Source organism: Pleuronectes platessa, chromosome 19 (assembly GCF_947347685.1).
Source record: "Pleuronectes platessa chromosome 19, fPlePla1.1, whole genome shotgun sequence".
Lineage (NCBI taxonomy): Eukaryota > Metazoa > Chordata > Actinopteri > Pleuronectiformes > Pleuronectidae > Pleuronectes > Pleuronectes platessa.
This window is the reverse complement of record NC_070644.1, coordinates 10,002,457-10,013,583: the sequence shown is the minus strand read 5'-3', so window position 1 is coordinate 10,013,583 and position 11,127 is coordinate 10,002,457. Positions and strand designations below refer to the sequence as shown.

At 39.7% G+C, this 11,127-nt stretch overlaps 1 protein-coding gene across 1 annotated transcript; it reads right to left on the bottom strand.

The window, feature by feature from the left end:
- Window positions 1-4,402: 4,402 nt before the first annotated feature.
- LOC128425143 (O-acyltransferase like protein-like) lies at window positions 4,403-10,470 on the bottom strand. The gene is made up of 15 exons (XM_053411663.1): window positions 10,314-10,470; window positions 9,533-9,666; window positions 9,351-9,429; window positions 9,136-9,271; window positions 8,812-9,008; window positions 7,991-8,203; window positions 7,808-7,910; window positions 6,481-6,582; window positions 6,165-6,330; window positions 5,987-6,066; window positions 5,761-5,871; window positions 5,461-5,584; window positions 5,152-5,338; window positions 4,625-4,767; window positions 4,403-4,504 (listed from the first exon to the last, which is right to left on the bottom strand). The coding sequence occupies exons 1-15, from the start codon at window positions 10,468-10,470 to the stop codon at window positions 4,403-4,405; spliced, it is 2,034 nt and encodes a 677-aa protein (XP_053267638.1).
- Window positions 10,471-11,127: the final 657 nt, after the last annotated feature.

Below are 11,127 nucleotides of genomic sequence, written 5' to 3'. Positions count from 1 at the left end.
TATCGTCACACGTTGTGACCGTGGCGTGGTGTCAAAGTTTGATTACATGCCATTCAAACACGATATTCTGCATCGCGGACAAACATGAACCATGAATCCTTTGATGCTGAGCCGTGAACAGCAACTCCACTCCTGCAGGGACAGTGTCAGTGGTCAAAGATCAAAGGAATCTTTATTTCTTGCAAAGGTGACGTCTCTCTCTGTCTCAGTATTGGGACGTTTCCTCAAACCGTGTAAACATTGAGGTACGGCGAAGGTTTATCCCTCGCCAAAGGAGATGATGTTGTCATAACTCCACTGTGCATTGTCCTATCCCCACCAAACTTCTGTCTCATGATCAGAGTCCAATTCTGATCAGCTCTATTTGTCAATATTTCCTCAGTCATTATTTATTTTTTTCCAGGTAAAACGCATGCAACGCTTCAAAATTCATGTGCTGGGGCCCGCCCAGTGCTGCTTTGCAGTCCTAGAAATTTTTGAAATTGTATTTTATTGTTGATACTTCCAGGGTTGAGTAGCTCTGGTTTTAATTATTGTTTTTATTAGGTTTTTATTAATGTTATTAGGTGACTTTACATGATTTTTTGAAGGTATTCCTTTTCGATTCACATTCGTTTTCCCTTTCCTGCTTCGTGTCAATATCTGCACATAAATACATAGCTCGAAGCAGCAAGTGGTTAACTTAGCTTAAAGCAAATATTGGAAGTAGTTGGTTAAAACAAAAACTGTTGGCAAATAGACTATCATTGGTTAGCCGTGTCTGCTTATTCTTACACGTCCACGTAAATAAAACAAACAGACTTAAAACAAGTCAACATGGAAAAACACACAACACAACACAAAAGTATATAAGCAAATGCAAAATAAACTTTCAGCCAACACAACCAAAAAAAAAACACTGTGTCGTGGACTAATGCATATTCACGCACACAATTCAGGTTTTTTTAATGGACCTCGCCAAATGGAACCTTGGGTAATCAGGCCATGTTTTCCACTCACTATAATGCCAATATAACTTTGCAAAGATATTATATATCTAGATATTGCCAATTCCAACATTCAAACATCCAGGCAGTTACAAAATACAGCTAATAGACACAAAAGGTTCATAGACCGACGAGGAGTTGCTGACAAAGGCAGCTGTAAATACTGATCTTTGTATATTATTTGTGCAAGAATTATGAATTTCAAAGTTTAAATCTTTAATATTTTGCGAGTAATATCACATTTGTAAATGTTTTATGAGTCCCTATATACGCAGATAAAAACAGAGACAGCGTTCATTTTTTTGATTGGAGTTTGACATTTTTTTTAATTTTTTTTATTCAAAATACACCTGTAAACAATACTACAGTGACCTATATAGCTCTGAGCAGGATGAAAACTCCCCAAAAATGTTGAGCTTCTTTGACAAACTCACATTTCCCTGTATCCCTCCGGAGCACAATTAACCACTTTGGGGAGAGATCTCAAACACAGAAAGTCAACCAGCTGATCACACATGTTCTGGTCTTGCCCTCTCAGAAATTTTGGGCAGACTTTTTTCATGCTTACTCTACAATTTTTGGTGCGGTCATCCCTCCAAACCCATTATGTGCCATTTTTGGCTTTACCGATAAAACTCGTCCTCCTAAATGCAGGGCCCATGTTGTCATAGCTTTCACCTCTCTGCTTGCCAGACGTCTGATACTGCTCTTATGGAAGGAACAAACACCTCCCACATTCAGAAGATGGATTAGAGACACCATGTCTTTCATGAAAATGGAGAAAGTCAGATATACTCTGAAAGGTTCCATACAGAGCTTTGAGAGAACCTGGATCCCTTTCTAACCCTATGAGAACATACAATGCCCACTACAAGAGAAAGATTAGATGGCAACAACCGCCCCCCCCCCCCCTCTCCCTCCTTTATTTTAAATTTTATTTACCTATTTACTTACCTATTTTTTAATTAATTAATTAAAATTTGTATTTTCCTCTTTCTTTCTTTTCTTTGCTTTGTCTTGCAGCAGTGTCGTATGTATTGTAATAATCCAATCTGCCAAATACATACATAAATATATATATATATACATTCTAAAGTCTCTCTTAATGTATGTACTTCTGCTGCAAGGGGTAGGCTGGCTGGGGGCGGGTGGGTCTTGATGTGGGGATGGGTATATCCATCAGATTTGTGATGTGTAGTTGTATAATTGTACTGATTACCCAAAGAAAACCAATTAAAAAGTGTTAAACATAAAATACACAGTCACATTTCTGGGGCAACACCTCTAACTGCACTGGCAAAGCAACAATGCAACCGTATGAGGCCCAAACTGTTCTTTGAAAAAGTATTAATTATGAATTTGCTCACCTTGAAATGACCTTGCTCACGTTGCACAGCATGTGTGTGACTTATCTCATAACACTGAAATCTCCTGATGACATAAGCAGCGGGCTAGTTTCCAATCATTTAAATGGTGCCATGATTTTAACTTGGAAAAGCATGAAACATTGACACTTTTACTGGCCAAGCTTCATAAGTCCATTGAAGCTTTTATTAATTAGAAATGGTGTCGGATTGGATCAGAAGAAACAGTTTCACAATTTGGGAAACAGGTGTATTAGCTTTCTTGCAGGGAGGTAGCTCAGAAGATTGATACCACTTTTTCGGTCTGCTAAATTTAAGGTACATGAGTTGGCTTTAGTTGAGCATAAAGATTAGAAGCAGAAAGACACAACTCACCCAACTCGTCAACATAAACTAAGCTTAGCTAAGATAAGCTAAATAAGCAAAACTGAGCTATATTAAGCTAAGACTAAATTAGATAAGCTGAAATAAACTAAGCTAAGGTAACCAGCTGCCGGACTACATGATCTATAGCACGTCCTGACCCGTAGGTTGTCACTGATCTTTTCCCGGCCTTTCCAAATCTTCATCTCTGACAATCAATACTTTTGATTGGATCTAACTTGACTTATATTGCATGTACTGCACATTTTTTTCCCCGTAAACCGCTTCCTAAAGGTTGTTTCGTAATAACAGCAAGGGGCAGTTTTGTAACCATGTGACGGCTGTTACATCGTTGTTCCTGTGATAGGTGAGATGGAACAGAGACTTTAACGGCAAAAATCAACACGTTGTAAATAGTTTAACAACAGAGACTTGGCCTTGCGTAAAACAGCAATGCTCCAAGTTTAACATGTTAGAGAGAGAAAATAGACTGTTTCTAGCTACTGCTCATCTGAGAGCTCCACCTGCTGTCGCAAAACAACATGTGAAGTGATTAATCAATCAAATTGTATTTATATAGCCCATATTCACTAATCACAATTTGTCTCATAGGGCTTTAACAAGGTGTGACATCCTCTGCCCTTAACCCGCAACCCCCGAGTAAGGAAAAACTACTAGAAAACCCTTTTGACATGGTAAGAAGAATGAAGAAACCTCAGAGAGAGCCACATGTCCTCAAACTCTCCTCAAACTTCCCGGTTAAGAGCGAGGAGGAGAACGGTGCTGCACATGGAAGACCAATGCGTCACGGCCAAGTTTTGTTTGTGTGTGTGTGTGTATGTGTGAGAGGGTCAGTTAATGGATGCTTTTTCCAAAACCACTTTAGGCAGTTGTGTCATAGCAGGTGACTGACTCATATGAGACACATCTTAACTATGCCAAAGTCTTATAAAGAAATACCAAACAATAATTGGCAATAATATTATACAACTGAGCACCTGACAGTATATCCTTGATTAAAAAATTATTGATAATTCAAGTATGTGCATTGAAAGTTAAAATAATAATCATCAAAATCATAATCATACACTTTATTTAAATTATACATTACAAAACACAGTTACAAGATGTTTTACAAGTTAAAAATGAAAAATTGAAGGCAAACAATAGGAAATGATTAAGAGCAGTTTGAATAACAGACAGCATTAGAGCACAAATACTTTAAAAAGTGTTACTGATGAGAAAAGAGTAAAAACAGTAGTTGGTAGGATCAGTATTGGGAGGATACACATGTATAAAAATATGTCTTTAAGAGACCTGACAGAAAAGGCTTGGTCAATTTATTTGATAATTTAAACAGGTTTAAAGTTATAGATGGTAGTACAGCACTGTGGTAAATAATAAATTGGTTGTATGTTTGATTGAAAACTAAAATAAATTTTCAATATATTTAAACATATATCATTCTGAAGGTTGGGGCAAAAGATGATTTTAGGGAAATCAATCCCAAGCTCACCTTATTTTGGGGACGTTTCATTTTTCTATATCAAACACGTACATTAAGTTTATTTACCAGGAAGCATATTTCCACAGGGAAACTGACACAGCTCATAAGGCACAAACAAACAGAGTATAGAAATGAAGGTTTAACGACTGGATGAAGGTTCTCTATTGTGTTCTGACTACCATCTATGTACGGCTGTATTTTAGAAGGTAGGTCTTCTCAATCAGCACAGTCAGCACGTAGCTCACCACCAGCGTTAGCACCAAATGGCCAAGGAAAATGTACATCTAATGAAGAGAGAAGACACAGTGTACTAAGTTAAAATAGTATATATACTGTATATAAAGAAAGAGCCAACTCTGCGTCAGCTGTGGGTTTTATGGAACCAAATGTAACGGACCACTTACAAAGTTTAAGTCTGTGTAGTGGATCGGGGTCTCTTGAAGGCCCATATAGATGATGATGAAAATAGGATGTGACAGGTAGCAGGCAAAACTAATGTTGGAAAGTGGAAGCCAGAAACCCAATGACAAGAAGCTCTTGATAAAACCTGGAGAATCAGAAATTTAAAATACATTCATATATTTGCTTTCAGGTGTAAAATATCTCACTTATTACTTAACAAGAAATGTACAAACATGCTACAACTGAACACAGTTTATTCTTGTATACTGTGCAAAAGCAAGATAAACAATTATTTTCCATGTTAAGTGTAATATGGGCTTAAAGCTCGGGTTGGTAATCATGGAGAAGCAGAGCAGGCTACACTTGCAATGATAAATCCTACATCCCCCATTGTCAAAGCCACGCCCCAAAAATGCTTTCATGCCAACTGCTGTGATGTATGACACCCCAGACCCAGATGACTTTATTTAAAGATCGAATATCTCAACAACCAACAGTTTTTTTGACTCAGGATTCGGGTTTTGTTTACCTCCATAACCTTCCTCGCAGGCCACTATGATCCAGGTCACAGCCAAAGCCCAGAGGGATCTGTGCAGTCCTTGATAGAAGGCATGTGGCAACGACAGAGAGGTTGGCTCCTCCTTTAGGACGTAGGCTAATCCAACCACCACAGCCAAAAGTGAAAGACAGCAGAACCAACAAAGTGCAGCCTGCCACTGCAGCAACAGTAAGATCACACGTGATGTCAGCATTGTGACTTTTATTTGTATATGATATTACAAACAAGCATATAATTCTTGTTGAATAAATATAAATCAATATAATCATACGTTCTTACCTTGTGCTTTACGACCGGATCTTTCTTTGTGGTCAAGTATATTCCATTTAAGACCCCTATTAAATATGGCCCATATCTTGTGTAGGGTTTCACATAGTAATATAACATATAATCCAAATTGAACCTACAAAAATGAACAAATAAGAAATATTTTTAATTTAAAAGAAACAGATGGAATGGCTAGTTTGCTTTAACTCTCTTTTACATTGGATTCTACAGTAATGAAGTGTCAGTGTCAACAGACAGAATTATTAGATAGATTTGGTTCCTATTTGCATTCGCAGTGGATCGCAATCTTACCCTGAAAGTGGCTGGAAGACGGGCAGCTGCAGGAGCGCAGTCGTGATGGCACCAGAAGCAATGGTCATCAGCATCAGGCCTCCTGCCACAGCCGCAAACACACCTTTGTTCCTGATAAACACCAGATAGGATGGGTAGGATTACGTGTGAGTAACGCGGTGGCTGTTTTAAAACACTACTAATTAGAAATATATTTTGAAATGATATAAAAGCACAGTGGACATACAATTTGTAAAAATAGAGCAACAGTGGAGTGGCAGCATAACACTGGAAGTCAAGAGACAAGTACCATGCCCACGGGATACACTGGAGAGAGAGAAGAAACAAATGTGCAAAATACAGTGGGTCAATAAACATACAAATATATTTCCAACAGACAGCCAGAGACAGGTTAAAATTAGTACCTTACTTGGGGTTGGGAGGATATTGCTAATCAACAGCACGTTCCCCCACCAGTACGTCTTACAGTCCGTCATTGTCTTCATGATTTGGAACCAGTATGGCCCCCCCCGTACTAAAGAGGTGAGGCCAGTGGTGAAACACAGGATGAACAGATGCAGTGGTTGAATCCTGTAATGACAGAAAGAAACAATTAAATCGACATTGGATCTGAGATCACGTTTTAAATGAACTGCGTCGAGATTCTGATGAGAAAAAATGACTTTGTGACACTGACAGATTTGCATGAGTTGATTGGGTAAATTGATGAATACCCTTTACCTTTTAATCCTGTTAAAGAGGTAGCTGGCCACCATAGAGATGCTCAGTTTGCCATCAGCCCTGTTGATGGAGTTTAGCAGAGACCTGGCACTGAGCAGACCCCTGAAACACAGAAGCTGCCATTAAACTCACCCTTAACCCTTTTTCAGATACATTAGATTATAACAGCTTTCAGGCATGAACACCAGAATATAAAATCCAGAAATTGGTTATTTTTCAGAACTCTGCCTTTTACATATGAGGAACGTAGCCGGAGATTGTCCGACACATTCACAACAACAGGAAAAATCCTAAATATTTGTGCACTTTTTAAGGTATTTTAAAGGGGACATATTATGAAAATTCCACTTTCTGTAGTCCTTCTACTCTGGCATGTCTACCGTCCCAAAAACTGTAGGGAGTCTCGCTACATGGCCTTGGACCACCCCCCACCATCATCTCACCGGCTCCGGGGAGAGACGGCCCGGCTCCCCGGCTAGCGTTAGCTCGCGAGCTAACGAGAGCTAACGCGCTCCACCCTCTCCCCGGGGAGACGGCGCCGACTGGGCCGGGCCGGGCTCCACCGTCTCGCCGTCTCTCTGGGGAGCACGTTAGCTCGCTGCTGCTACCCGTCAGACATCTAAGTGGCCGCATAAACATGCCGATCGTCGAGGCGGAGACCCCCGGGACACCTCTAAACGTTCACTCAACAGTGTGGAAGGATGCTGCTGCTACTCCAGCTCCAGCTCCCACTGCTCCCACTGCTGGACTGCGCTGGGGCGCTGGGGCTCTCGCAGCCAGGCTTCAACCCTTCTGACTCTGGTTCAAAACGTTATGGTTGCAAGATTGTATCGTCGTCTCCATATTTATACAGAGGTAATGGATAGCTACAAATCTGGGCACTTGTATCTCATGAAGGAGGGAGGAGGGGTGAGGGGGAGAGGGGGACATGGGGGGGGGGGGGATGAGAGGGAGGCGGGGCACTCAAAACAGGTCAATCTGAGGAGGTCTGTTTTAGAGGGGGTTAAAAGGTGCTGTTTTAAATGATCCTTGTGTTATTTTGACCAAAATATGTTACTGACATTTCATTAAGACCCCAAGGAACCATATCAACTGTGGTAAAAATGGGCACACGATGGGTCCTTTAAGTTATGCGTACTTTGCTTGTTAGAAACGTCATCAACACACCCACTCTCTTGAACTTTCCATACATTTCAGTGTTGTATTCTCACATAGGCCCACTCAGACATTTCCCTGGCCCTTTTAATTAAGGGGCTGACAGGGGAAATTCTGGAACTGCCTCGAACCCGCTTGTCGATTCTACCACTGTCTTTACGCTTCTCCTCACCCCAGCAGCAAAAAGCTGTCCACAGCCAGAGCAATAGGTCCAGCGGAGGCCATCAAATGGAGAGGGTTGCTCTTAGCTGCTTTCTCCCAATGTTTCTTGTTATCTGCAACAGAGATGATACAATATAGGTACAATGATATGTGAGTAATGGGGAGACTTCCAAACTGAAGGAGTATCTCATACCCAGGTTGACCTCTACTAGAAAGTGGGTTGAGTGGAGACATATGATCCAGAACAGGCTGAGGACACGTATGCCATTCAGGGAGGAATAGCCTCCTCCTGTGATGGATGAGGAGGTGCTCAGGACACCTTGGCTGGTATTCTGAAGAGAAAGTGCCTCCAGGCCCTGGTTCACACAGCTTCGAGGAAAACACAGTGGTGTGTGGCTAGTGCTATCTACAAGGACAATAACAAAATTAAAAGACGAAGCAATCTAAATGTAACAAGTGCTATGTTGTGGTTGTACATTTAAAGTTTATTTTAGTACAAAGTTTAGCTGGGTTAGGGTTTAGTAGGGTTTTCAAAAGTATCAATACTTTTATACTTTTCAATAACGTGTGTTTAAAAATGATGCAATCTCCATAAATTTCACTTTTGATTGTATCGAAGAAAAAGAACCGAAACAAATTAACTGATCCTCAACCTTTGGCTCTTTTATAGTTCGTTGTGGCTTTTTTTTTTAACAGTTTTTAGTGTAAATCCATTACTTTTACAATTTGATGACTTAATTATTGATTAAATGGATATGTATTGTATATGTTAATGACCCTCAGCTATTGTCACAACTTTTGGGTTGTGACAGAAAGAGTAGGGTCGCAAATACAAGCGGCCTAAGTGACTTTTCTTCGTCAGGTGGCTGACGATGAAGCGTTGTTATTTATACATTCACATTCAAATCTTTGTTGAGTTTTGGTATCATTACAACTCTAGTTCAGTATCTATTTCATTATCTATTTTCTGTTGATCTTGCAGTCATGGCTTGGAACCAGTTCCTGTGAACTTACCCCTTTCCTCTAGGCTGCCACCGTTCCTTTCACTGCCAGAGGAGCCATTGCTCTTCAGGGTCCCATAAAGGTTGAGGCCAGTGTTTATAGAGGATGATTCAAGAGACGGACTGACCTCCCTGTTCTTTTTCCACCTTATTATAGCGGTGAGCAGGGTGGCGGCAAGAGGTATCGCGACCATCACGGAACACACAAACCTGCAGGAGAAAAGGTGCCAGTATTTTAGATAGAGTGTAGAATCCCTCAGATGAAGTCCTACACATGTAAAGAAGCACTTCTCCAGTTCAATACTCATGGAAATAATTCAGTAGAGAGTAAACTGACAGGCAGGTGACATCGAATGCATCTGGGGAAACGGTGTTGGACAAACAATGGGTCATCAACAGGGCCTGAGCGGTTTGATTGACCAGGATGGAAGGAAAAGGAGGAATTAGGGACGTCTGACCAATCTGAAGTCTCCCTGTTAAAAAAGTCAGGAGGTCAAGTTAACAAAATTTCACCAAATAAACTGGTGAATCAAGACTTTTAGAATCACTGACCGTATAGCACCAGCATTTCCACATCCTCTTCCTTGCAGGAGTCAGGAACACAAATACCCACAAAATAGCGAACTGTTTCCTGGGTCAGTAAAAACACGGCAATTGAAATAGAAATCTCCCATCCTTGTAGCTAGATGCCAGGACAAGGTTTTATCTCTTAAAATGATGGTTCATATTGTTACCTGCTGACGAAACACCTGGCAGTACTGTCCAGAGAAGGTGGAGCCATGGGCAGACTGACACTGCTGCTGGGATCCTGGCTGGTTGACATTACCTCCTTCAACATTGCTGCCCATCTTTCCAAACGCATCATACACTGATAATAAACACAAATACACCAACAATTATTTTGTATTCACTTTCTTTAACATTGCTAGATAGGGCTTTTTTCAACATTTTCCATGGTTTGTCAGGCATATTTATTGGACTGATGTTGATGACAATTTGGTGTAGATCTAAAAATACATCCAGATCCAGTGAATTCAAACTTTGATCTTAACAGAGTAAATCTTTCAAACTTATATAAAATCACAAACATGAACAGTTATTAATTAAATTCAGTTTCATTTCATGATAAAAATGTCAATAATAATAACAAAATAATAATAAGGAAGAGTAATTGAATAACTCTGTTTTCAGAACCCATTTCACGTATAAAAATGCATCTAAAAGTGTCTTAAAAAGAAAAAGAAATAGGCAAAACATTATTAAAAAATAAATATTAGATAGTCAAGAAGTAAATAAAATTACACGTCTATCTAACTACAATAATTAAGATTCTATAACAACTGGCCTCATCATTTTACAGTTTTGTAGGACTGCATATATTTTTGTAATCTAAGAAAACCAGTGGGCAACTTTTCTTTTGATGTGAATTTAAATCTATTGTCTCAAACTATCAGAAATCTCACATTGTCTATTTTCATAATTAATACATTTCTTTAAAAAGGCAGCATCACTTACTGTGGACAGCATATTCCAGTGGTCTCTCCTGGGTTAGTTCCCAGAGGAAAGTGTTGGTGTCCTCCTCACATTTTTTTGTCACGTTCAATGCCTCTGTGGTTTCCAGCTCTAAACTAGACACTGCAAACAGAAAGAACACCAAAAAACCCAGAGCCATTTTCAGGACTGAATATAAATCTTAGTAGAGGAGAGTTTAAATACTGTAGGAAGGGACACACCCTTTTTTCCTAGGGCAAAGGCAAACTTCCCCACAGCGGCAGCAGCAGATGAGAAGAGCTGATGTATTATGTGTAGGGATGCACCGATATGGAAATTCTTGGCCGATACCGATATTTAAAATAACAATCTGGCCGATAGCCGATACCGATACCGATATTTGTTTATTTTCTTTTTGTTGTTATTCATTCACCCTTTTGTGCCAGAAAAATAATTAAATAATTATTTAAAAAGCACTATTCATCACTCTTATCTTTTAATGAGCACAAATTGAATCAGATTTATGAAACAATCTCGTATGTCGTACATATTAGGCCCATTTTACCGCAAGTTGAAATGGTTCCTTGGGATCTTAATGAAATGTCTGTAACATATTTTGGTCAAAATACCACAAGGATAATTTAAAACAGCACCTTTTTACCCTGTCTAAAACAGCCCTGTTAAAGTATCATTATAGAGAACGCTCTTCTCATTGATTTACGGTAGCAGTATTGCCCGTTTATTAGATGTGTTACGGCTTCTGTGTGTATAACGTATGTTGTCAATTCCCTTGTTACCTGTGAATGAGACGGATGAATAGAGCTGATGCACATGAGAA

What these genes read in the sequence shown, in the direction of transcription:
- LOC128425143 (XM_053411663.1), bottom strand. Translation starts at nt 10,470, where the DNA reads ATGGCTCTGGGTTTTTTGGTGTTCTTTCTGTTTGCAGTGTCTAGTTTA. An exon ending in TTGCTCTATTTTTACAAATT is followed by an intron (nt 5,872 to 5,986) that starts GTATGTCCACTG and finishes GGTGTTTATCAG; the next exon opens with GAACAAAGGTGTGTTTGCGG. An exon ending in CTGCGAGGAAGGTTATGGAG is followed by an intron (nt 4,768 to 5,151) that starts GTAAACAAAACC and finishes CTGATTCTCCAG; the next exon opens with GTTTTATCAAGAGCTTCTTG.